The sequence below is a fragment of the Heliangelus exortis genome, chromosome 1 (genome assembly GCF_036169615.1).
Source record: "Heliangelus exortis chromosome 1, bHelExo1.hap1, whole genome shotgun sequence".
Lineage (NCBI taxonomy): Eukaryota > Metazoa > Chordata > Aves > Apodiformes > Trochilidae > Heliangelus > Heliangelus exortis.
This window is the reverse complement of record NC_092422.1, coordinates 116,447,789-116,474,786: the sequence shown is the minus strand read 5'-3', so window position 1 is coordinate 116,474,786 and position 26,998 is coordinate 116,447,789. Positions and strand designations below refer to the sequence as shown.

Sequence of the window (26,998 nt, the reverse complement as noted above, 5' to 3'; positions counted from 1 at the left end):
CCATAGCATCACCACCACATCCTAAGCAAGGAGGTGAGGCTCCCCTGGACCAGTTTTTGCCTTGAGGAAAAACATCCACCTAAGACCATGTGGGGGCATCCTCTTATAATCCATCTTTATTTGTAAAAATCAACATATAAAATCTTGTTTCCTTTTACAAAAACAAAAAGGCACATAAAACTACTCAAACTCTCATCACCATGGACTGATGGTCCCCCCTCCCCAACCTCCCCCTTGCTTTCTTCTCCAGTCCATGTTTCTTCATGCTTCCTTTAGTTTCAGCTCACTCCTGCCCAGACACAGTTCTGCACTTGCAAAGATGAAGTATGCACACAGGGGAGATGGTGGAGAGGTGGCATGGGCTGTGCGTGGAATGCTTCACAGGCACTTTTTAGTAGTAGGTCTCTCTCTCCACCCAACCTAAAGGAAAAGGAGAGAAAAGAGAGTTAGTCTTAAGGCAGAGGAAGGATGAGGTTCATGAGAGTTCTCTTTTCAGGCTCTGGAGACTTGCACTGTATCTGACTCGAGCTTCTAAGTGACCCCTAACAATGGAAAAACCTTGCCAAATTGTGATGTACTGCAGTTTTCAAGGCCCTGTTTCAGCTTTTTAGAACTACTTAAGCAAGGACCAGTCTTTTCCATCTACTTCAGTGCACTGGTACTTTCATATACTGCAAGAGAATGCTGCAAGTGGGATAGATGAAGTTCTTAATTAACTATACTATTCATGTTGAGGAAGGGAAAACACAGCAAAATACAACCCTGCATGGTGCCCAGCTCTGGGGGGTCCCTGAGCATTTTCAGAGTTTCTACAAAGCTCAGCAGCATGAAAAGGTGGGGAAAGAAGCATTATTAGCAGCACATTCTTACCACCAGGGTGGCGTCTGATAATGAGCTTCCTGACTTCATCATACAGGAATATGAGAAGGGAGTACGGGAAAGCGCAGAACCACCAGGTCGGCCTGTTTGGGAGAGGAGACAGTGAGAACACAGGCAGCAGAGATGCTCTTTGCCTGGCAGAGCTGACTTGGTAAGAGTGCAAGAAGGCTGCCATGTCCCAGCTTGCCAGTGCATCAGCTCTCAGGAGGCTGTGGTTCAGCCAAGCCAAGAATCACCACCAGATTTTCTCCTGCAAGGGGTTAATCCACTTTTGGCCATTAATACCATCACAAGGTGTGTCACAGCACCTTTGTTTATCTCTGTACCAGCACCTCCCCATCTATTAATCTAGCAATACTTCCTTTAATTACACGACCTTTGTGCCCACAGCTTTGTTCACTTGAACTGCATTGGTTTCCCTTGATCTGCACATGCTGACACTGGGCAGATGAGAGTTTTCTTGTTAGAAAATGCTTACACTTCAGCACCAAACTCCAGTCGACACTTCTGAATGAAACGCAAAATGTACTATGATTTTTTTTGCCATGAAAATTTCTTGGCACTTAAGTCAGAGGACTCTTCGAAGGTTGAGGCTAAATCCTGTCATGAAATGTTGCTATGCTGTTGGGCAATGCTTAAGATTTTGGCACCCTCCCAACTGCTGGAGAAGTTATTATGCACCAAGTGGTCATCTGCACCTATGTAGTATCTTTCAAAAGACTTGTGCTGCTTCTGTGAAATGTATAAAAGAGGCAGAACATCTCAACTTCAGTGAGGAAGAGTCAATTGGCCTATGTTTTAGAGCAATGCAACTGGCTTTGGAGGTACAGCCCCCTAGCCATAAAAATAGCCCACATAAGTAAATACAAGAGCAGCTGTACTACAGCACACTGGTACAACTAAGTTTTGTTGCTAATTTTTAGTGGGTCATTTGACTGCAGGCTCCCTATAAACATCCCATAAGCACTAAAGAAAAGCAACCCTCTGCTGTGCCACACTACAGCAAAGGATCACTCACAGCCCCTAGTCTGAGCTCTTCTGGGCTAAGACTTGATGTCATACTCCACAAGCTCACAACTTTTATTCATCTCCTCATACAAGCACTATTGTTCCATGGTACAGCTTACTGCATAAAAGCCATAATGCAACTTACTTGAGAGGATACATCCTTAGAGCAACATCCATTCCAGGGCAGTAGGAAAGGAAGGCAGCCAGAGCAGTCTCCTCAAAGAGACCAAATATTAGGATCTTGTTCCTAGTAGAAACAGGAAAGCAGTCAGTGAAAAAGCACTATCACAGATGACATCTTAAAAAGCACCAAGTCGCCACATGCTAGAGAATGTAAACTTTCTTGTTTAGCCCTGCAAATCCATCAGGTTGGGGACTATCAGCTGGGGACAAGCTGATGGAACAGTTGACACAATGGTCTTTTAAGTTTCTAGACAGCTATTCCAGTTCCACAACTAAGTCAACAAGCAATTGCTTTCATCAATAATTTAGAAGGAGGCTGGGGTTCATGCCACCAGATCTTGATACCTCAGCTGCCCTGCTGCTGCACCAAGTCTGTGCTAAAGTACACCATGGTCCTTGGAGGCAGGCTAGCTCCTGCAGGCAATGCCAGCAGAAGTCACCATTTCCCTTTGTCTCTGTCTGAGGACCATAGCAGGTACTACAACTGAGTACCCAGCCCCTCTTTTATCCACTACCAAACCAGTGTTCAAGACTTAAGCCAACACTGCTTGGATGAAGAACTAGAATGCCATGTGCTGGAGAATAAAGTCCAGTTCTAAATCCTCCAAGGACACCCTGACTTACTTCATTCCCTGCTGGAAGACAGAGTTTCTTCGGGTCTTACAAATGATCAAGTCTGCCCACTGCACAACCACAATGCTGACAAAGAAGGCTGTGTGGCAAGTGAACTCCACTACTTTCCTCTGTTCGTAGGTCTAGGAAGCAGAGAAAGCAGAGAGCATTCATTCAGACATGCTGCCTTTGCTCTCTGATGCTCAAAGTTCAGCAGGCATTAGTATTATGGCTGGCAGGTTCCAAGCTGTGCCTCAAAACTTACCCACTGCTGCCCATAGCTGTCTTCCACATCATTAATCCATCGGTCATCCCACTGAACTCTGATCCCTAGCAAGCCAGTAGGCCAGAACCCATTCTCTGCCATGATGACAAAATAGGTGAAGAAACCTCCAAGGGCTTGGATCATACCTAAACAGATAACAAGGAATGATAAAACTGATTAAACTACTGTGCAGTGCAATTATAACAGCAGCTTGAATGAGACCTCAACCACCTAAAAAAATTACTCCTTGTGAGGCAGTCTCCCAAGCAGCAGCTATAGAAATAGCTTACACTAACACACTCAAATGTAACCCCCCTTTTGCTGCTTGGCTTCTGATACCAGCTTTGTAGTTTTGTCTCTTCTGTCCCGTACTGTGATGGCATGGTACTCAAGGACACAAGATAAAACTCTTTGTATTCTCCTTAAGCCTAGCACACCCCCAAGCCTTGCAAAATACAGACAAGAAGGTTCCCAAGGTCTGCAGCAATTAAGCACAAGCTCCCATCCTGTGAACTGGGCACATCTCTCTGTAGCTGCCTTTAATCAAGGCTCCTAATACTGTGCATTTAGGGATGCACTGGAGAGAATCCTTTACTTCTAATTAAACTAACAATGGGATCTATGTTCTTGCAGAACAAGTCTGAACCAGAGGAGAGCTGGTTGTCAGCCAGTTCCTTTACAGTGCCATGCAATTAAACAAAATTACTGTGAAAGAGATTGAACAGATCAAGCTGCACAAACCACTGTTATGTGCCATGGAGGCAGAATTATGGCAAATTTTTAACAGCCTGAGGTTCTGGTTTTCACATCCCAAACCTCAACCCTACCAAAATAAGCAGAGCAGTCATTGACTCAGGATGCTGTGCAACCACCACTACCACCAACTTCAAACTGGTGCCAGAGAAAACAGACCAGCTTACCAATCTGCCCATAAGCCATGCTGATCAGCCGTTCATTCACCAGTTTGTCTGTTCTGGGATTTCTGGGCTGCCTCTTCATGATATCACTCTCTGCTTGTTCATATGCCAGGGAGATAGCAGGGACCTTTGAAGGTGGTAAGACAGTTAGAACAGTTTTTGATTTTCCAAGTACATAGCCTTCTCTACCCCATGTTTTCAGCCCAAAAACCCTGGCTGTACTATCCAGGAAGGATCTTATTCCACCCCCATCCTTAGTTTGTCCTTACATAGATCTAAAGAATCCTCACACTCAATAGAGCCACGAGACTGGGAGTGTGGATTAAAGTAGTATCAGTTAGCCATTTGTTTTAAATCATATAGTTTTCTCTAGTGCTCTAAGCATTTTCCTTCTACTTATCCTTTCTTTAGGGTACCTAAAAAAGACATTTCTTCTTGAGACAAAGAAAGACATTTACCATGTCAGTGCCCAAGTCAATGCAGAGGATGGTGACTGTTCCCAGTGGAAGGGGTATGTTTGCAATGATGAAGATCAGGAAGGGTGTGATTTCAGGAATGTTACTGGTCAAGGTGTAAGCAATAGACTTCTTCAGGTTATCAAAGATCAGACGCCCTGGAGCAAGGAAGAGAGGACAACATAACTCTCACTTACTGGCAGAAGGCAGCCAAGTAGCTCATAGGCAGCTTCAGTGGTAACACTGAAAGGCAAAATGCTAGGCAGCAAATTGAAGAGTTCTCTTGGATGTAAGGGTAAGACTCTTCTACACGCACAGCATCACTTTCATAGAGTAACACTTTTGGTCACAGCAATCAGGTTTTTATTGAGTACAGCAATAGGATGCTAAGTCCTGATTTCTGAAGATCAAGAGCCCCCGGAGGTACTCTCTGTTCTGCTCCTATTTGAGAGGGATTGCTCCATCAGGGAGGAAAGTATGTTAGACTCAGCTGGCAAAAGATGACTGTAGGGTCAGTGTTAGGCAAAAAGACAAAGTATCTTTTGTTACTCAGCTGCTTCCTGCTGTTACCCACCCCAAAGGGTCATGCTGGCCCCATGGAAAGGAAAAAAGGCTTTGAAGGGAGGAGGAAAGTGCTGCCTTCCTTCAAAACATTTGTCATGGAGCCAAGCTCAAAGAGCCCTCCAGCTGTCTCTATGTCAGAGAAAAAACAGTAACACTGCTGAAATATGCCACTTCACCACTACTGCACACAAGTTATGAACTCACCTTCTTCAACTCCAGTGACAATGGAGGCAAAGTTATCATCCAGCAGAATCATGTCAGCTGCCTGCTTAGAGACATCTGAGCCAGCAATACCCATAGCAACACCAATGTCAGCCTTCTTCAGGGCTGGGGAATCATTCACACCATCACCTGTGACTGCTACAATGGCACCCTAGTCACAAAGAGAGGAACAAAGACTGGAACCATCATACAAGATGTTTCGGGCAGAAGAGTGTTGTTCAGAATATGAAGCATCAAAAACCCTCAAAATTTCACTTTGCTATAGAGACCTCAGTTTCTCCTTCCTCCCCTCATTCCCTTCCCCATTATGATCAGGTTTACCAGAGCATCATGCTGTTCTCTCTAAAGCAGATGCTGGACAATAACTAAACATGTTTAATACTCCTCTCCCAAGCACTTCCACAATTTTCAGTTGGAAATTAAGGGCTTTAACAAATATAGCAGGCTCAGAATAAAGTACTTAGGACAAACTAAGGATTTCTTTTCTGCAAGATCCTTATATTATTGTAGAGCAGCCTGACATCAGCTGAAGGTTGCTCACAGACTGACATCTAGTCTGGCCCTTTATCTGATGAGACCAAGACTACTAACTCCTGCCACTTCAGAAAGCAGCACAGGTTGGTAGTTTTTATGTATGTCTGGGGATTGATTCAATATGAAATCCTCAGACTCCCCTCTCTTTACCTGTCGCTGACAGCCTTCCACAATTATAAGCTTCTGCTGAGGAGATGTCCTGGCAAAGACAATTTCTGTATGATGAATCAAGATGTCATCCAGTTGCTCACTAGTCATATCCTTCAAATCTGAGCCATGAACAACACAAGCTTTGGCATCCCTGCAATCAAGAGACAGTATAATGTTTTACTTCACAAGTTAAACTAAGTTTTTCATTAGCTGTATTTGCTGCATAAAATATGCAGCAAAATATTCAGCTCGTCAGTGCTCCAGCAGCTCTTGCTACGACTAACTAGCCCAGGCAGTCTCTGCATAGAAGTTTGATGCTCCAAGTTTAATAGGTAGATGGAGTAATACAAAAAGACAAGATAGCATCAAACAGACAAAAAGCCCCATAAGCAGATCAATTGTTTCTACAGCTTTTTAAAATTCATCAAGGCAAACTTCACTTATTTCCACAAGCTGTTGGCCTCTCTGCAAGAAAGGGAACCCTAGCTCAAGGCAGTTAAGCTTCCAGCATCACAAGAGATGCTATGGTCTACAGGCCAACCTTTTGCAACACACTGATAGATCTACACACAGCTCTTCAGACAGAGGTCATGCTATGCTGGTTCTGACTTCAACACTCTTCAGCAACAAAAGCATGCACTGTTATATTTAGACTGGTTTGGTACCCTGCATGCTACATCAAAATACCACCTCTCTAACCCAGCATTCCATCCCTTAGAAGGTCCATTATTCACACAGCTCATGACACATGACATCACCTAGTTTAGACAGGGAAATTCCTTCCTTACAGCCAGCTGCTGACCTGCTCAGTCACACAGCCCAGTGATCCCTGGACTGCACTGCTAGGTTGTGAAGCTAGCCACAAAAAAAAAAAAAAAAAAAAAAATCGGCCACAATACTTGTCTTCCTAAGCAGTTTAATTCCACAGGGTCTCTCTACTCACAGTTCATAAGCTACATGGCTACCCTCCAGCCCAAACACAGGCTGGGTCAAGCTAAGCAATGCAGACAGTCCAACCATTCTGCAAACAGCCTGCTCATGCCAAAGCACATTTTCTGAGGATGCCTCAGTTCTGTACTAGGCTATGAAAGCTGTACTAGGCTATTAACCCCCTAAGAGGATGGAATTCAATTTTCACTCAGCTTATAGCTACTGACTCATGTCAATTCCTCTACCCAACAGACAACTATGGCTCAGGAGAAACATTGAGTTCCCTGTATACAGCTTACTCCTAACTACTTCCCATGCACAAGAAACATGCACATTCAAGAGAGCCTTGTGTGTTCTTCACATAACCCATGATACCCACTGAAGAGCCTCAAATGCTGAGCTAAATCAGATGACAAGCTTTTCATGCCTAGGGAGAGATGTTGAGTGATTATCCAAGGCAAGGAGAGAGGCAAACGCTTAATTCTTTGAACAGCTCGTCTGGTACCTGGGGTTGACCTGGCTGACAGGAATGTTGAGTCGAGCAGCAATATCTTCTACTGTTTCATTGCCCTCAGAGATAATACCAACACCCTTGGCAATGGCTTTGGCTGTGATGGGGTGGTCTCCAGTAACCATGATAACCTGAAATGCAAACAGACAGACAATGAAAGCCTTGCCTGTACTGCAGAGTGACACTGCCAAAAAGGCAGGGTCCTCTGAGACTGAAAAAGCCACATGGCTTTTATCCTTCTAGTGAGCCCTCACACAGAGCAAGCCTGAAGTACAGGCAACCTGTTACCAGCATGCAAAGGGTTGAGGTAGGTGGAAGACAAAGAAAATCGTTAATCCTGAGTCAACAGATCCAGTTCTTCACTCTCCCATCTCTGTCAGTACTGTGGGACACGTAGAGCACTCCAGAGCCAAATCACATGCTTTGGGACACCATGTCATTGGTGCCTGCCAGTGGCCTAGCAATATGGAGTCTAACTTAGTTGTATGTTAAGTAGACTGAAAAACATTTGTACTTAACTGAGAAATGAAGCCTGAAGTAGTACTAGTTAAATCTAGTTAAATTCTGATCAATATTTTTTTTCACTCACATTACAGCAACACAAATAGTAAGGGAAGTCCTTTATATCCACAGATATAGAGCAAGATTATTTACAACCCAGGAATTAACTACCTTGATCCCAGCACTTCTGCATTTGCCAACAGCATCAGGCACAGCAGCACGAGGAGGGTCAATCATAGACATCAATCCTACAAAGCAGAGTTTGTCTACAGGAAAGTTCACTTCATCTGTATCAAACTGGAAGCCTTCTGGGAACTGGTCATCAGGCATAGCCAAGTGGCAGAATCCTGTAACACATGAAATCCATGTTTATTCTGTTCCTACATAACAGGAGGCAGAGAGTGAATGCTTATTGCTTCTGCAAGCAGCTACACAAGAATAACAGGACAGCATGAGAGGTTTAGCCAGGGCTGCTTAGGCAGGAGTCACAGTCACATTCTAACAACTAATAGCTGTTGCTAGGTGCCCAGACACAGCCTGGTTCACATACAGTGAAGCAAATCTAATACCGTGTGGCCCCGTGGGAGACGCAAGGTCCAAAACGCCTTGCTTCATTTTCATCTGATGGGTAAGACATGACCCTGCAGGCTGCCTTTTAGATTAAAAGCTAAAGGCAGGACTGTTCTTACATGATTTGCTGAAGTGACCTTGACTCAACACTATGGTTACATTGCAGAACAGAGTATAACCCTCCACTTAATCCGTGGAGACCGTGCAGGAGCACAAGGGACAAAGCTTTTTTAATTTATTAAGACTGCTTTTTCCTTACCTAACACTCTCTCCCCGAGGCCTCCCAACTCAAGGTAGGCATTCTGAAAAGAATCTTTCATTTCCTCATCCAGTGGTTGCTCCTTGCCATGAATAAGAATGGTGCTGCAGCGATCCAAGATCCTCTCTGGAGCTCCCTTCATAACCAGCAAGTGACGAGATTCTGATGGATTTGGATTTTTGTGGATAGACAGCTAGGGGAGAAGAAATGAAACGTTTTATAAACTTGTATTGTGAAAGTCACGAGTAATCATGATCACTCAAGTGTTCTGCGACTACTGTTACCAAGAAGAGTTCGTAATTTTCTGCTCTAGTTTTCATTTACCTGCACTTACAAGAGGTTCACAAATTAAGGAATGATTATGTATTAACATATAACCACAGATATTGCAATAGCCTTTTTTGTATCCAAGTTATACCTGTTAAGGTAATTTCCCAGCAGCTCATTCCTATTCCAAGATTTGAGCTCTTCCATCTGCTGTGTGCTACTGCTGCACAGGCAAGAAGCATGTTTGGTCTTTTCTTAGCAGCTGACACCTTAGTGCCAAGGCAGCTCCAGAAGCTCTTACACAGTGTAACGCAGTATGGTCCATTAACTTCAAACTTACAGTTTTGAGCAATCTACAAGCAAGTAATGGCTAGAGAAGATTTTGGTGCCAAAACTAGTTTTCAGGCACACTCTGCAAACTTATGAAAAGTGCTTTACACAGCAGTCCTCCATAAAGAGGACACACACTTACCTGGTACTTGTTAGTGGAGTTAAATGGTATTTCCACCACTTTGGGATACCTTTGCCTCATCTCCTTGACAGAACCACAGCACAATTCAATGCATTTCAGAAGTGCAGACTCTGAGGCGTCTCCTGCCACTGCTCTCTGAGGAAAGAGATAGCAATCAGAGTGTACATCCCAGTGGATTTGCCACAGAAGATTTTTTTTTTTTTAAAGTGTATTCTGCTCAGCCCAGTCTCAGCTTCCACCCACATAACACAATATGAGAGCAAAGACAATTCTATTATCTAGTGCTGACACATACTGCATTTCAGAATGCCAGGCCTCCCAGCCTGAGAGCACAGCACTCTTCTGATGCCAAAGTCAAGAAGCCCTTTTAAAGGGCACAGAAAGTCAGAAACCTAATGCAGTCAGAAAGAGGCTGGAGGGTAACTTTGGGAAAAATGGCTGTCAAGTTGCTTGCCATGAAAAACAGCAAATGAAGACTCACGCACACAGAAACACTTGCATGTGCTCTCCCACCCCAATATAAAATTTGCTCATCCAGCCTCTGGCAGACAAGATTTAATCTGTCCATGCTTCCTTGCCCATAAGGTTAGCACTGGTAGAGACAGCGCATGGAAGTTCTCAGGCCTGGAGATCCGAGTGTGCTTCATGTCGTGCTTGAGTTTCCTTTGCTGCAATTTAAACCAAATATTTCTTGCCCTTTGGGTATCTTTATCCATGAGAATTTTTTAATTATTTTTGGTATTTACTCTTTGGTATTAAAGACTTTTGAAAACATCCCTCCCTCCCCCCCAAGTCTTCCACAGATGAGAACAACTCCAGCTCTTCATCTTGGGTCTAAAAAACATGACCTTAAATTATATTCAGTATGAGGGAAAAATTGTTTGTTCCATCATTTCTATTACCACAGCATCAGAACACCCTTGGGAGGAGTTTACTAAGCAACATGACTAATATTTGACAGATTATAAGCACAGTGAATTTCAGCCCTGGCTGGGTCACAGTTCAGGAAAAAGAATCTGAATTGACGTTATGCTGGCATCTGCACCAGCACTGAACCAGCAAAAGCTTAAACAGCTAAGACATCCCAGTGAGGACAGAATGGCTAAAGGCTCCCACAACTTCTGCTTCCCTAGCTCTGGTGTCGTCTTCTCCCAGCTCCCAGAATCAGGTGTTTGTAGCTTTTAAGTGTACAAGTACCTGAGACAGCAATTCCTGGAACACCCAGACATTAGGAAATGCCTAGGAAAGCTTTCAGGTTTTTCCTAGCCCTATGTGAAGTATCTATTTGAGCCCCCAATGAGACTGTAGATGCTACTGGATGACAGTATCTCCTGAAAGAAATGAATGAGTCTTCCCAGTCCCATCTCCTCTGTCCACAGCACATCTCCCACAAGAGTGCTGGACTACAGAGAGTATTAATAGTGACAGCTAGCTCTACTTGGCAGGTTCCAGTGACCCACAGCACATAATCTCAAACATTACAAGAGGGTAGTGGGAAACAGGACAAATATTTATTTCAAAAACTCACCTTAAGAATTGGTACATTTTCCTGGTTGGCCTGAAACACAGCACGGTTGCAAAGACCTGCAACTCTGGACAAAGCAGTCCAAGTAGCTGAGCTCTTGTCAAAAGAAGCACCTGAAAAGCAAAGGCCAAGCCAAAGGTCAAGACATCTTCCCCCACATAAAACAAAAAAACAAAACAAAACCACAAACAAGTTTAAAAAAAAACAAACACTAACTCCAAAACTCTAAATCCCACAGGCTTAGAACAAAAAGCTTTTACCTGAGAAACAGGAAACACTTAAAGCCTGTTAGCACACTACATCTCTTTCAATCCTCCTTCCTCCTCAGGTACTTGCTGAGCAGCTATTTATTTTAAGACCTTAGAGAGCAACAGTGCAAGCACACAAGTCTGCTTTCAAATTCCAGTAATGGCTGCATTCAGCAGCAGCAGAGGCCATAATGACAAAGCCAAGAAATCCTGGACATGTCCCATTCTTTCAGAGGGGTTTGATTAGGGAATGCTGGGTTTCACCTCCAGCTTGTCTCACCCAGGAGTTGGGTGAAATAGTTCCCAAAAGAACAATACTTAAGGAAACATACTGCTTCTCCTATGCTGGCTTTTAAGTTGGATTCAAGGGAGATGAGTTGAACAGACAGTTAATAAACTAGTGTACTATCAATTAAGTGAAGTGTTCTAGGCTTATTTCAACTTCAGCCAAGCCAACCATTGCCAGGCCAAACCCAAGTGCTTCCAAATAACACTATTTATAGCTTGTTACTTTGCACTGGTGTTAAAGACCAAAAACAGTAAAGCAGCTTTTTAAAGTGGTTTAGACAAGCACAGTGTTTTGGACTGGTTGGAGGCAGGGTGCAGCAGCACCACTAGAAGTTTATGCTAATAATGTGTTGCAAGCACATTTCACAAGGTATACGACAGCTAGGAAATTCCTAAATTGGGTTGTACCAAGCCGTTGTAGAAAGTTAAGTACCTCTCTCAACTGCACAGCACACAAAGTTTTCAGTTTATCAGTATCTAGAAGCAACTTCCTGCTGAAGTCTTATTCACTTCATTTATTGCTACAACTCTGCAAACACAGCCAGAATGTTCTGGGTAAAACCATTGTAAGGCAGCCATCTAGTTCAACATGAGATTATTTCCATCTGTGCCCAGACTCAAGTAATTTATTATTCATGTCAATAACTATGCTTTCCATCAACACTTTCAGCAGACTTAAGATAGAGCTATTTCATCAGATCTAGCTTTTGGCAGAAATAATCAGGTACTCTGAAGTACAGAACAGCAATTATTTCCACATACAGAAGAAATGTAAGGGGCTGAACATTCAAGAGGCTCAAATTCCAGTGGAGTAATTCTGAGTAAAACCTCAGAGAAATTTAATGCTTAAACAGAACCATGGCACAATGCTAAACTTTCTATATGCCATCTCAAGTCTTTTAACGGTCAACTGTAGATCGTAAGTTAGAAGTCCTTGCACTGTGAACATCACTTGGACTGGAGAGCTAGAAACACAGGTTTCTTAGAAGTCCAGGAAGCCCCAGGAAAAGCCATTTTTAAAATTAAATACCTCAAGCATAAGGAGATGGTCTTACCACTCTGGTTCTCTGTAGTATCAGCCTCATGAATCTGATTGTCAAACCACATGTGCGCAACCGTCATGCGGTTCTGTGTCAGGGTGCCTGTTTTGTCAGAACAGATGGTGGATGTGGAGCCCAGGGTTTCCACAGCTTCCAGGTTCTTCACCAAGCAGTTCTTACGAGCCATACGCTTGGCTGTTAGTGTCAGACATACCTGGAGAAAAGGAAGATGCTTGGTTACATGTTCACTAATACACTGCTACTCAACTCAGTGTGGGCATGGAATCACAACTGGCTTACATGCCCCCCAGTGATCACCACCCGACTCCAAGCTCACCCTGCTAGTGCAAAATGATCAGCAATGCTGAGGCCCAATTGCTAGTCTTAAATGACACATATTCCTCATCACAAAACCTCCAGAACAGGATGTGCAAAGCTTCAGTCTCCTGTTTCTCAGTGCAACAGGAAGGAAAAAACATGCTTCAGACAAACTTTTTAAGCTGTGGTTCCCAGTCATAGGAACATAGGTGGAGGCAGGCCATGTATTAGAAGGCCCAAAACAGCTCTAGTGACCAGGGGTGCAGTTTATTTGTGTAGGAAGTGAACAGCTTTCCCTCTCTTAGCTACCCTTTCTTGCCAGAGGCTCTCACCTGGTTCTACCCAGGTGAGTTCATTCACTGCTTCAGTTGCTGCTGTGGTTCCTAAGGCTGCATGGAAGCCTGTAGAGCTGTCCACCACTATAACACAGCTGAGCATACTTAGATATACTCATCATCTCCTCAGGAAACCAAACTTTCAAGAACCTCTGCCAGGTCCCAGATCAAAAGCTGGGACTAGACTGAAGCTTGCCAAATGCTCTGCTAACCCTTCAGGGCTAAAGGAGCTACTGTGCGTGTGAACAGTTTTAACAGGAAGGTCCTTTCTTGACACAGAAAAAGGCAAAACAAGTCCAGAACTACTAATATTGCTCACTTTGGTTCTACAATGCCATGGCTCTGTGCAAGTCTAGCTTAGAAATTCATCTTCAGCAGAAAAACAGATTCAGAACTTGACATTGATTCAGGCAACTGAAGTCCATGTACACTGAATTTCCACTCACCAGAAAGTACCTTTCAATACTTTAGAGTGTTTACTTCAGTGAATGCACATCAGCCATGAAACACTCCACTCCCAAGAACTGTGTATTTAACCCATTCAATACTTTTTTCTATCTTCACTCACCGTAACAGTTGCAAGCAGCCCCTCAGGGACATTGGCAACAATGATCCCGATGAGGAAGATTACAGCCTCCAGCCATGTGTACTCAAGGATAAGTGAAAGGATGAAGAAGGAGACACCCAGGAACACAGCCACACCAGTGATGAGATGGATAAAGTGCTCGATTTCTGTGGCAATTGGAGTTTTCCCCCCTTCCAGTCCTGAAGCCAGACTGGCAATACGACCCATCACAGTGCGATCCCCAGTGCTAATGACAATGCCACGGGCAGTGCCTACAAGAGACAGGTTTTCAGAAATCAAAAACTCTTCCCAAAATACACTAAACAGAGTTTGTTCAGCCTGTCCTAGAGTTTAGCAGGCTTTGCCCAGGATCACGCAGGTGCGTGTTCCAATGGCCAAAGTCTTCCACTGCAGCTCTTTCACTCTCTAGCAGCACGAGAAATAAATGGAGGTAAATGCTGCATAGGATTCTCGTGTGACTGGTCAACCTGCATGCCCTCTCCCATCCCAGATAGGAAGTGCTAATTGCAGCAAATTAGAGGAAGCCATCTTCAAGAAACAGTGTGTCCTCTTCCCTTTCCTTTAAGGGGAAGCCCATTTTCTCTCACCAAGACTCCCAAGAAAGATCAAAAAAATCCTTCAATTTTTCTGGGCTGGGCTTTGTGAGGGTGGGAAAGAGCAGGAGAGAGTCTGATGGTGAGAATCTGTCACAGGATGACATAACAGGAGTCAGAATTCTTCACCATCACTAAAAAGTCACACCTTAACACCCTGTGGATGTGGAAAAGATGCTGTGGGCTTCAGCACAAAGAGCACCTACCACCATACCCAGAGCTGCAACAGGGAGTTCTGCCAGAGATGTTTGAAATTCTTGCTTTCTAAAGCAGCTGTAATATTTCTTGCAGCTCTGCCTCACCATGTTGTTTCACATTATCTGCACTTAAACACTGCTGTAACAGAGCAGTGATGTTCTAGTCTTCTTTGCACATTGTATGGTATTGAAGTTGGAATGAGCAAAGCCCTTGCTTGCAACCTCCAGCCTACTCTGGCACTGGTAGGAGCAGACTACTGACAAATACACTAAAATTGCATGGCTTTTTTTTTTTTTTTACCTTTGAAGTTCAATTCCTAGCATTGTTAATACTACAGGGAAGTAAGAAAAAAGTTGTGTACCTTCCACACAGTTGGTGGAAAAGAAGGCAATGTTCCTGGTCTCAAGTGGGTTCTCATTGGAGAAGTCTGGAGACCTGGTCTGAGGCTCTGATTCACCAGTAAGTGAGGAGTTATCCACCTATATGGAAGACAGTACTTTGTCATGCACAACCAGTAGGATGCCTTCAGCAATGAAAGCAGACAAAACACCAGGTACTGCACTCTCCCCCCTCTTCCATTCCACCACCCATTCACAGCATAGAAGACATTCTTTGAAACCAGACTAATTCATCATCCCTCACAACGTAGTTTTCAGACCGCTTGTCACTGCTGTACCTTGCAACCATGTGCAGATATGATCCGAAGGTCAGCTGGAATTCTGTCTCCTCCTTTCACCTCCACTAGATCTCCAACTACAACACCTTCAGCATTTATGCTGAGCTTCTCACCATTTCTGACTACAAGAGCTTGCTGAAAGAGAGTACAGAAACAATCCACGTCAAAAGAACAGACTGAGGATATGAGAATCTTAAAATAGTTGTGCTATGGTTCTACAAGGTTTCTACTTGTACTTAGTGTGTTTATCTTCAATACATGTTATTTTTAAAAAAACAGCTCTCTTTGTTTTCTTGCTATTAAAGTTCCTTGTTGCCAAGGATAATAGAGTTAGGTACAATACAGGCTGCCCATGAAGGAAACTGAGTTTTAGTGCACACCACACCAGATCCTGAACTACCCATACTGTTGGGGAAGTGTCCCATCACTGTTAATAAAGTAAGGTGGTGGATCTCTGAGGGTCCAAGAAACTGCCCTGGCCTACTGACAAGAAGGAGGAGTCTCATAGTCCCCTTGAAATGAAATGCTAGCAACTAACAGTCAGGCCTTTTTCAGTTGAAGCTGATGTTTAAAACACTTAATAATGTCAAACAAGCTACAGCTTGGCAGATCTCATAAAGTGAAGTATTCCATACCTGAGGCACCATGTTCTTGAAGGACTCCATGATCTTAGAACTTTTTGCTTCTTGGTAATATGAGAAACAGCCAGTAATGATGACCACAGCTGCCAACACAACACCCAGGTAGAGCTACAAGGAGCAGAGAAAGTGAGTCATAGGATGATCTGCCTGAAAGGCTTCCAAGTTCATCCAGATAAATTGCTTGGTATTTAAGTGCCCCATTACAAAGTATGGAGGCACTTGCAGTCTCTGTACGTTTTGTACACAAAGGCCATCCACAAGCCAGTGTTGTTAACACAACATGAAGGAAGTCGGCTGTTCATTTCATTAGGTGGAAACACTCCAAGACATGTTAAGCTCACACACTGAATTTCCCATGATTATGGGAAAAGCTTCTGGACTGAATGCTTAGAGGAAGTTAATCTGCTTTGAGCCAAACAGGCTGCTTAGCCTGCCTTTGAGGCAAGCCAGACATTTTTACTTACATTATCATTGTTGGGCTCCTCCTCCATTACACTTTGTATGCCATAAGCCAGAAAACACAGAATAGCACCAATCCACAGCAGGAGAGAGAATCCTCCAAAGAGCTGCCGACAGAACTTGACCCATTCAGGAGTGGTAGGTGGGGGTGTGAGGGAATTTGGGCCATCACGAGCCAAAATCTCAGCTGCACGTGCAGGAGTCAAACCCTAAAAAAGAAGTTATTTTTATAGGTATTGTGGCAAGACTAATTGGAAAAGTAGCTCTTAATTTGTTAGTGTTCAGGAACAAGGAGATGCTAACAGGTAATGGAGATCTCCACACAGCTGCCAGGGCTCTGCAATACAAACGAAGGATGTGAAAGCTGTATGCCAAAAGAGAAGCTACAGGATGTTGGGTGCTTCCTGAAAAGCCTGAAGCCCAGGGAGCTACAAACACTGAAAAAGGGCAGGACAAGAAGGCTACAGCAGCAGACTTTGAGCTCTAAGAAACAGCCCAGTACAATCTATCCTATCAAATTATGGAACAAGTGAAAGCTGGTGGCTATAAAGATGATGACACTTTGGACTGGCCTTCCAGGAAGTTCAGCTTTCAGAAGCCAAGGTCTTTGACAAATATACAAGTCTCTGTGCTGTTACAGAGTAAGAACAGACCTGTTGCTATATGCAATCATGCAAAAAATGCATTAAGCAAAGCAAACAAGAGCAAAGGTGCAAAACCACTACACTGCTTCTGCAGTGGACTTTAGCTAGGACAGCTGCACACCTCTTAGTATGAAAGGGTGAAATTTTAACTTCTACTAGCCATCATAAAGCCTCTGGGCATGTGTTAACTCATTAGACTACATCTACAATATAACAAACATTTGCCTTTTTTAGAAGCTCCTCAAGGGAAAAAATAATCCAAGGATTACTTGACCTTGGAACAATTCAGAGGCAGATAACTGACTTTGAAACAGAGTCACTGAAGTATTATAACCAGGCTGTACAGTGGGAGGACAAAGACAAGTATTTGTAAGCTCAACAGTTCCCCCAAAGCCTGGGAAACTTAACTGGAGGAGGTGAGATTAAACAAAAAAGGGAAAAACAAAAACCAAAAAGCCCAGACCACCCAGATCTGCCTTTGTGAAGTATTCTGAGCTGAGACTGTTCTACTTCAGATCGGGGCAAGGAGGGACCAAAAGCAAAGTCTACCTACCCGACTTAAGTCTGTTCCATATTTACGATGAAGTTCATCAAGGGTCAGCTTGTGGTCATCCTGAAAGACAAGAAAGGGGCTTAAAGAGATCACAGTCCCTGCAGACTGATCAGCAAGAATTCAGCAATTCCACCCCCACCCCAGGCTTTCTGTCTGTAACAGTTTGATGAGCGTTAGGAGATTAGAGTGTTTGAGTATGAGATTAGTTTGAGTATGAGGAACTAAAGCAGGAGGGCTTTCAGACTGAGAGGGGCAGAACACAGAAGGGTCTATTCCCTCCCATTCCCTGCCCATACTCCATCAAAGTCAGGCAGACCAGTAGGCCCTCACTTTTATCCACACCTTGCTTTGATGTAGTTCCCCTGTGTTCTTTTACCACCAAATCCCCATATGGTCTTCTTCAGAGTCCACATCAACCATTGACCCTCACCTGAGTCAAGGCTCTGCCATAACAGGCCCTCAGGCACCTATTTCTGCCAGAATCAAGACCAAATTATATATATTTGTATACATTTGTATTTCTGTTCTTTATCCTGTATGTTATTACCCTTCTCTTGGTCTAGTAAATCTGTTTGCAATTTTACTTAATTTCCAACTTTAAGTCTCTCATCTTTACTCCCCTTTTATCTTCCCTTGGGGGGGTGGGGGATACTAGAGAATAATGCTGTCCTTTGTTTTTAGGCCCGCCCAAACTGCTAAGCAGTCAGCTCATCTTTGTGAGGAGAATCTCAATCTCATTCTGCAACTCAAAGCTGTTTAATCTTTAGCATTCTTGTGACTGTTTGGGTATGACATGACAGCTTTTTAAGCAAACTTTCACTATATCTCACACAGTCTTTGTGCCTCCAGCAAATTCCTCGAGGCTTCAGTGAGTTGTTTTTTCCAGGGGGTGAAGGGGGAGGGGACAGGAAAGGAATTAGGAAGAAAGGTAGGAATGTAGGGAAGATTAACCCTGTAAATTCACACATTTCTAGGTAATGCCACCAGCTTAAGCACCGTCTCTCCCCCAAATGAGCCTCCTTTCAACAGCCAATATATTTTTCAATTGGATCACATTGGTGCACTCGAAAGGTTGTAGTGAAAGGGATGAGATGCTTTCAGTTAACAGCACTACTGAACACAAAATCTTATCTTGGGGCAAGCTTCAGTATCTCCTCTCCCTAACAGAGGGCCCAAAAATGGGAAATCCCAGGCTCAAATCCACATCACAGAAAAAGAAAACTGCTTCATCTTCAAGGAGGGCAGATCTAAGCTGTTTCACAGACAGATTGCATTATCCAACATTTACAGATGGCGATGGGAGACACCCCCACCACAGCCTCAAACACGATGAGAAAAAGTAATACCAAGGTCAGTCTGAGCACAGGCCAGCAGTAAATAGAGCTGTACAGACTAAACTCCTTAACTGGAATGAAAACAGCAGTCTTACTCATATGACAGCACAATAAAGCCCACAATGTTGCTATCCAGATAGTGCTTGCCTGGGCAATCAATGCAGCTACACTGTGCTACAGGCAAGACAGGCCAGCAGAAGCTTGGGTTCTGTGTTAAGCACATTTTGAGAAGTGATGTTTTCAGGGCCAATCGTGCGGCTACCTTGACGCCCAAACACTTGCAGCATGCCTAGCTTGGAGTGACAGGGGACATGAAGGAAGATCAGTACTTCAGTCACACCATACTATCTGTGTATGATCTCTTTTAGTCACGTGAGACACGCAGCTTTGGGGCTACTGAATATTCTTAAAGCTGCTCTTTCTGTGCCCTACACTCTTACCATTACGACTTCCTTTTTAAGCTCATCCATGTCCCTCTCCTTCTTCCCCTTTTTCTTCTTCGCGCCATGCTCTGATGTAGCAGTGGGCTCATACTTGTCTCTTCCAGCCTGCAAGAGAAGACAATACTGTTAGAAACTGTTTCTAGAACTACTGCTCCAGAAGTCAACTTGCAGTCAATATCTACAGCAGTACACATGAACTGTACACATAAAACTGCCAGGCAGACAGAATTATTACATTTTATTAAAGTTATGCCACTATATTAAATAAAAAAAAAGGAGCTGTTGAGCAGACAAGTCCCCAGTAGACAGATTACAGCCAACCATTATGCAAGCCTAGTTACCAGGAAAGTAAGATATAGCCTATTCAGTCAGTCTTAATGTGCAAGCCCCAGCTCAAGATGAAAAAGTGATGAGCATAAGAAACCAATTCCGGAGTGCATATGTATGTTCTCTTCAAAGCATTAACTCCTCCTCCTCCTCCTTCTCCTCCTCCTCCTCCTCCCCCCTTAGTCTTTAACATCCTCTGGCAATGGAGCAGCCTATGAACTGAAGTTAAATAAGCAGTGGTATCTCTGACTAGTTCAATCTGGGGACAAGTTCCAACACTTTCATTCTCAGTTTGGCACTCTAGCTAGCTGGTTACACAATAGAAATCTGCTTTTAATTTATGGCAGTTTGACCAGCAAGAATGGTATACAAAGCAGGAGTACACTTTTGCAGACTGAATCTATGCTTACACCCCACAGAGCAGATTATATGCTTGGAGTCTTTATTCAGGTGCTTTTATATTCACTTTCATTACGGTTAATTCAATCTGCAGAGATTTGAATTTTGTCATGATGGGGTAAACAAGCATCCAAGGACAAGCTATGATATAGCACACATAAACATAACTACAGACCAAAACGTATAGAACAGTTATAGGCAGACATAATACCAAAATGCAAGAAGTTTGGGCACTCCATAAGGTACCAAAACCAGGCATCAGTATAGCCTCACAATGTGGTCTCTCCATTAAATACTCAAATCACTTAAAAACCCTCACTAGCAGCTTTTCTTTCCCTTCCCCTGCCAAGTTTTATGCAGGGAGACTTTCAACCAATGGGATCTCTGAGAAGTATTTTGAGATGAAACAGCAGTTAGTGGCACCTAAGTCAAGCCTTTAACAAGATTAAGAAAAGGTTTCAAAGGCATCGCCTTGCTTGATCTTTGCATGAGCACTTAAATCACAAGCTGGATATCTGAGAGCAATCTGTACACAGGAACTAATGTTAGGATCCAAAAACTGTCCTGCTGGAACAGTAAGCACATGAAAATTTTGTTATTCACTCCAAGAGAAGTAGAAGCCAAAACCAAAAGTGAAACTACATGAAGATAAAGGGAAAAAAAAAAAAATCATCACAACTTTTCTAAACGAACATGTCACCTGCACCTAGAAAATAATCTTCTTGCCCTGAGAAAACTCTGTGCACACCACTCTGCAGCCAGTGTCATACATTTCACATGCAGGGAAGCCCTTTCTTGCCCTCTTTAGTAAAGGCAGGCTTTGCATCCTCCATATCCTTGCCTGCAGGTACAGAGATGTGCAATGGAAACAGCTTTTAATAAGAGGAGTGGAGCCAAGCTGCTTGCCTCCTCTCTACTCCAGGAAAAGGACACAGAACTACAGACTGTCAGCATTCCTAGCATTCTCTTTCCTGCACCCAAACTGCTATTTCACTTCTTAAAAAAGAGGTGAACACCATGGAACTTAAACCAGCAAGGTCCTCACATTCCAGCACTGAAAGAATTTGCCACGGGGCAATTCACAACAAGTCACCATGAAGTACCTCTCTTTCAGTCTCTGAGGGAAACAACTTTTATTTCTGCTGAAAATCTGACAGACAAGTCCAAACACAGTTTTGGACAAAACACATGCTTCTCGATTATTGCTAGAGATGAGAAATTATTACTAATGAAGATGAAGGACCCTGTGCCTTGGCTAGCAGTCCATCATATTCAGCTTCACCCCTTTTCCCCAGAACAGCTTGCAAGCATTTGCAAAGAACTTCCTGGTTCTTTGAAACTTAATTGAAAAGTACAGTTACCCATCTTATCAGGGGCAGAGGTGAACAGCCCATGAATACAAGTGTTCAACTCTTTCAGCTGCAGAGACAACCTGTAAGTGGGCACACATGAAAAGGCTCACTGTCCTTGTTCAAGCATGATTTGCTTAAAAAAAAAAAACAACCAAAAACTGAAGAAAAACCCTAGCAACCAGCTGCAGTCAAGACATAAAGCAGATGGAATTATTAGTTTCTTCAAGCACCCAGGTATTTGGGTCTTAATGGAGTCCATCTTAGTGAGGTGCTCAGAGTTCCTCAGTTTACAGGAAAAAAAAAAAAAAAATTAAGCACAACACAATACCCCTTTCTGTAAGGGTGAGATGCAGCACTAAAGCAACAGAAGGGAAGGTAAATAGTATCTCAGTAGTACTGATTTCAGCTCTTGCTATAGGATTATTTCATGCGGTCTGAACTTCCTGCTCCATCATTCAAATCTAAACTTGACACGTAGATCAAAGTCCTGCCCCTGACCTGTGCCTTCAGGGACATTGCCTCTCTTCTGGCAAGATGAGCCCCAACTGTTCAACAAAGGCTTTGTACTGGCTTGGCTGGGCTGCCAGGGAATATGGGGTTCATCCCATCTCTCAGCACTGTAGGATTTCCCTTCTCTCCCTTCCTTTTCCTTCCATAAAATGAGAAGGAGGCCTACATCTTATCAAGAATAACCACATGGCCTGAACACAAAAGAGGGTCTGTCTCATCAGAAATGTCACCCCTGTTACTTGACTTGGCCCAAGAACTCTGACTCATCAAAACAGCTACAGAAAAAACACAGCTTTTTTTTTTCCTCCCATACAGAATTTCTTTTTTCCATTGGCTTAAGTGCAACATTAATACAGATCAGTGTGAGTTTTATACAGCTCCCAGAAAATCCTACTGTCTTTCAGATACAGCTTAAGCTTTTCCACTCTGGACTAATTGAGCTATTCATGACTGATGTTCTCAATACAAGTAATGATTAACCAGGAAACAGAAGGGGTGCAAATCAGCAGACAAACTCAGAAGTACCCTATTCTAAAATCACCTAATCCAACAAGAAATATCAAGTAAGCGCCAAAATAAATTACGCCAAAATAAATTACGCGGTCTCCGGAGGCATGGTCTGTTCTAGTACTTATGTCATTATAATCAACTGTGCAGAGAAAACAGAAAAGTTACTGTCCTGCTGCCTCATGAGACAGTCTTCAGTAAATATATTAACCAGATGAGTCATGGTACAGACCATGCCTATTGGACAGCAAACACTGCTCCACAGCCCTACGCAATCTCAGCAAGTGATGCAAATGCCTTCTCTTGATCCTTCTCGCTCCCTCCCAAGACCTGGGTTCTATCTCCTATCTTTAATCAAAAGTCTAATCAACTGCATCAATTGAAGAGACTCTCAGCAACTAGGAGAGTATAAAGCATTTTTTACTTAAGGGCTAGTAATTGCTCATTGTGAGCAGACTGCTGCTTCCCAAATTATGGAAGGACAAGCTCTCCTCCCATGACAACAGATCTAAACCTTGCAAGGGTTTTCATAATCAAAGTAAAAACAGGATCACCTAACACTTTAAGTGTTCTCTGGAAGTTAATACAAACATTTCTGTCTGGAGCTGCTAAAGACCCAAGTGCAAGGCAGTCTTTCCAAATGCCATAGCTGCACAGCTCTTCCTGATTTTTCAGTGCTGTACCAATTATGGAGCATCATCTCCCACACTTCTTTGCCTGGAATATTAGCACATCTTTACCATCAATCCAGTCATCACTACTGGACAAATCTCTCTGCTAGAGAAGCTGGGGATTAAAGCCACCCCTTGAAAAGGCCTGACATTCTGCCATTTTCAGGATCATATACTGGGTTACATGACTGCAATCTGCAAGTACAAAGCACTTGCCAGAGACCCTTCATCCTGTTAACATCACTTTTGCAGAAGTCTTGTTTTACTAAGCCCATGGTTTTCTTTAAGTATCCTCTGGCCATAGTAATAAAAAGTGGGAATGAAATAGATGGGGGAGGAGATTTCTTATTGCACCAAATAAGGACTGCTTTGATTTGCATAATTTCCCCTTGGTCCATTATGCAATATGACTTCCTAGTTCCTGACAGGGAAAAAAAAAACTTTAACTGGGGTTTAGGCATTGGCACTGACGTCCAGAAGCACTCAAAGCACTCACTAGCAACTATGTGCCCCGCCTGTGCAGCGAGCAAGACAAAGTGAAACATGCAGCCGCTGCCTGCAGACAACTTAGCGGGAGCTCTGAACAGAAATTAAAACCCCCTCTACTTTTCTCCACTACACACACCTCCTTGGATAATCTGCTTTTTAGGCTCAGTAACATACCCAGGCAGCTCAGAGCCCTCCCCTTGTCCTGTTACCATTTAAAGTAAAACAGACGCACAACTCGGCTTCTCCTCACTGCCACAGCAACACGGAACTTCTTCTCTCACACTTAACACTCTCACTTTCTCTTCCATCCCATGCTGCCATGGGAAAGAGGTTTCCTTTTCAGGCACCTTAATGCATGGCAGGCACATGCCAGTCTTATAACCACACACTGCCTTTTTCACAGTTTTGCTCTCTCCTCTCACATCCCTGTTTTTCACGGGGTCCCCAATTATCAGCACGACTTCTCATTGCTAAACTAACAAAACTTATGACTTGCTACCAGAAAGCCTGAGGCGGCTGTACCCTGTTGAATTACTCCCCATGTTGGTGCTTCAGTTTCCAGGCAATTGCTTTATTATCCATGCAACCTATAAAATGTTAACTAGAGCAGAGAGAGTTAACAGCCTTTATATTAGAAAGCATCTGCACCTCCTATTAGTCCAGCCACAAGGAGCCTAAGCTGCTGAAGCTTTTCACACTGCTATCCATACACACACACAACTCTAGAGCTTCTTTAATGACCTAAAGCATCCAAAACACTGCAATAACATCAAATTCTCCCTCGATGTTTTAGCTCTTAAGTGACTTTTTATTGTGCAAGCTGCTTGTTGCCCAGAAGACTGAAAAACACCATGCTGGGCTGCAAAGCATCCAAAGGACCAGCGAGGAAAAAAAAACCAACCCACAGCGCACACAAAAATATCCAGAAAACCCACCCCACAGACTCCTCAGTCCCCTTTTCCAAGTAAATGCCCATTCATCCATGTTCTTGCAGCTCTCCTACTATTCACCCAGTTATGTCAACATCACCCCGTTGTACCGCACCCATGAGGACAATGCAAAGTCAAGTCAATGTTTGAACAGCACATAGGAAGCCCAGAACACCTGGAGGCAGGGACAAGGCTACCACCTTTGCACCTCAAGTGCCGTCAGGCTCTTCTAGAGAAGCAGAGAAATTTGGGAATTTTCCAGGAATGAGTCTAAGACAGAAGTAAATAAAAGTCTACAAACTTCCAGCTATACAAGACACACGGGGAAGTATTTGAAGGGAAAAAAACAAACATCCGAACAATAAAACCCCAAAACAAGTCTTTGCTTTTTCAATACTAAATAAAACCGGAGCAACCCACGAGTTGCTTCTGCTCCGTACACGGGCATTTGAACAAAACACCCAACTTCTTCACTCCGGCTTTCAAGAGCCTTCACTGACACTTTTCTTTAGTTGAAAGATAAAATCTGAATTAAGGGCTTCTCTTCCTCGTGTAGGAGCAAGGCTGGTACACAACAGAAAACGCTGCAGGGTCTTTTGGGAGGCTTTTGTCACCCCAGACAGATGTTAAGAGTCGGGGGCGATCACATCCCTCCCACCACCAAATCCCATCACGCCCTCAACGCTACCAATAGGCAAATTAGCCCTAAATAAACCCTAACAATCCTGCCATTCCCGTCCCCCCCATCCACGGGCACTCGTCTCAAGAAGTCTAAAGTACTCTTAGGAGCGAGGGGAGCAGGCACGCTCCGCTCCGAAAGGGCATCAGATAACACCCGCCCCGGGGGCTGCGGGCCCCGCATGCCCGGAGGGGGAAGAGGCCCTTTTTCGGGGGTACTCGTCGTTACAGGGAAGGCGGACGAGGTTTTGTTTGGACCACCCTTTTACCCCTTTACTCGGGCTCACCGGCACGGGCCGCCCATCCCCGCGGCCATGTCTGCGGCGGGGCCGTCCGGGAGCAGCCGACGGCGCCTCGCTGCGGCGCGTTGTGTCTCCCCCCGCCCCGTTACTTCCTCTCCCGGCGGCAGCGGCCGCCAGGGACCGTTGCTCCGGGGCAGCTGGCACCGCCGCCCTCTAACGGCCGCTGCCGCCCGCACCGACCCCGCCGCCCTCGCTCTTAGACGACGTGGCCCTAACGCCGCCGCCCCAGCGCGGCCACGGCCAGTTCCCCCTTAGCCCCAGCCGCCTTGGGAATGGGGGGACCCGGCACTGCCCCGGCTTCTTGAATTTCCCACTCCCGGCCACGAGGTCCGCCCCGGCCCTCCCGTTCCCGGCCCCGCCGCTCACCCCCTTGCCCATCGTGCCGGGCGACTTGAGTGCGGGTCAGGCGGCTGGGGGTGAGAAGCGGGTATCAGCGGCGCCACGTGTCCCGGACGGCGGCAGGTGCGGAACAATAGCAGCGGACCCTGCCGCCGCTCGCCTTCTTCCCCCTCCTCCTTCTTCTTCTTCCTCGGCGGCTCCTCTCCTTCGCCTCACCCCCCTCTCCCCCCACCCACGTCGCTCCTCTAGGTCGCCGCAGCCACCCGCAGCTCCAAAAGCCGCCGGCTTCCCGCCGCATAAAGAGCCCTCCGCCACACCGCCCCGCCCCAGCCCGGCCCGCCGCACCGCCCCTCCGAGGCGATGGGTAGGCGGGGACGGCACGGGACCGGGGCGAGGCGGGGTAGGAGGGGGTTAGGGGGGGGGTGAGCATGGTTGGGCTCATCACCACGGGTACCCCGCCCGACCCTGGACGTCGTGGAGAGAGGCGGGTTCGGGTCCCCGAGGGGGTACGTTCCGCCCCAACGGGAAAAGATCTCGGGGGCGAAACCATCCGGGGTGCGCCGGGCCGGGCCCCAGCGTCGCCGCCATGCTGGTCCACGCCGGGCGCCGCTGCCGCCCCCCTGAGGGTTTCGGCGGCTGATCCGTCGTGACCGCCGTCAAGGCGGGAGCCAGCCTCGCCGTCGCGGTGATATGAAGCCGCGGGTTGCCCCGTGTTGTCTTTCCCGCTGGTACTCCTGTCCCTCCCCGAAGGGCACAAGAGTCTCAGGGGGCCTCAGACCCCCAGAAGGGTCTTTCCACCCAAACCGCTGGGTAGGTGCTGCGTTGATGAGCTGTGAGGGGCAGGCAGAGGTGGCACGGCACCCGCAACACTTCAGGCTTTCCGAGGGTAAAGAGGGATCCACTTACTGGGAGATGTGCCTGTACTTCCCAGAAGCTGCTTTGGAGTTTAACAATGGCTACACTTGGGGATCCAGGACTGGGTGAAGAGTTACAGGGTGGCTTTCTGTCCCCTCTGCCAGGAGACTGTCCTTCCCTTAGGCTTAAAATTCTGAATAAGATGTACACAGAAGTTGTAGCTACGTGTTGGATTGCTTTGCTTTTTACTTCTGTCTAGCTTGTCCAGCAAAGGAAATCAGCTCTTTTTTCATTCTGGACAGCTTAGAACCTCCAAGACTCCGTATGAGCTTGGAAATGAGAAAAGTGTTCCAGTAGTCTCTTCCTTCAGGATAAGGAGAGGCTTCTAGCTTCCAAGGTCCCCTAAAATTACTTGGTAACTTTCTTGCAGAGAAGAAAGGTAATTAGAGCACTCTGCTGC

General features: G+C 45.0%; 1 protein-coding gene across 1 annotated transcript; it reads right to left on the bottom strand.

Moving 5' to 3' along the window:
* Window positions 1-90: 90 nt before the first annotated feature.
* ATP1A1 (ATPase Na+/K+ transporting subunit alpha 1) lies at window positions 91-25,979 on the bottom strand. Its single transcript, XM_071760418.1, has 23 exons — window positions 25,711-25,979; window positions 19,178-19,285; window positions 17,404-17,463; window positions 16,212-16,415; window positions 15,742-15,855; window positions 15,107-15,241; window positions 14,792-14,909; window positions 13,622-13,890; window positions 12,416-12,614; window positions 10,828-10,937; window positions 9,300-9,434; window positions 8,561-8,753; window positions 7,903-8,078; window positions 7,225-7,361; window positions 5,790-5,940; window positions 5,088-5,256; window positions 4,323-4,477; window positions 3,868-3,991; window positions 2,948-3,093; window positions 2,695-2,825; window positions 2,033-2,134; window positions 871-962; window positions 91-420 (listed from the first exon to the last, which is right to left on the bottom strand). Exons 1-23 carry the CDS (start codon window positions 25,720-25,722, stop codon window positions 392-394), a joined length of 3,069 nt encoding a protein of 1,022 aa, XP_071616519.1. The 5' UTR covers window positions 25,723-25,979; the 3' UTR covers window positions 91-391.
* Between the last annotated feature and the right edge of the window lie 1,019 nt (window positions 25,980-26,998).

What these genes read in the sequence shown, in the direction of transcription:
- ATP1A1 (XM_071760418.1), bottom strand. An exon ending in AGGAGCCCAACAATGATAAT is followed by an intron (nt 15,856 to 16,211) that starts GTAAGTAAAAAT and finishes TGCTCCTTGTAG; the next exon opens with CTCTACCTGGGTGTTGTGTT. An exon ending in TGTCACTGGAGTTGAAGAAG is followed by an intron (nt 4,478 to 5,087) that starts GTGAGTTCATAA and finishes TCCTTGCTCCAG; the next exon opens with GGCGTCTGATCTTTGATAAC.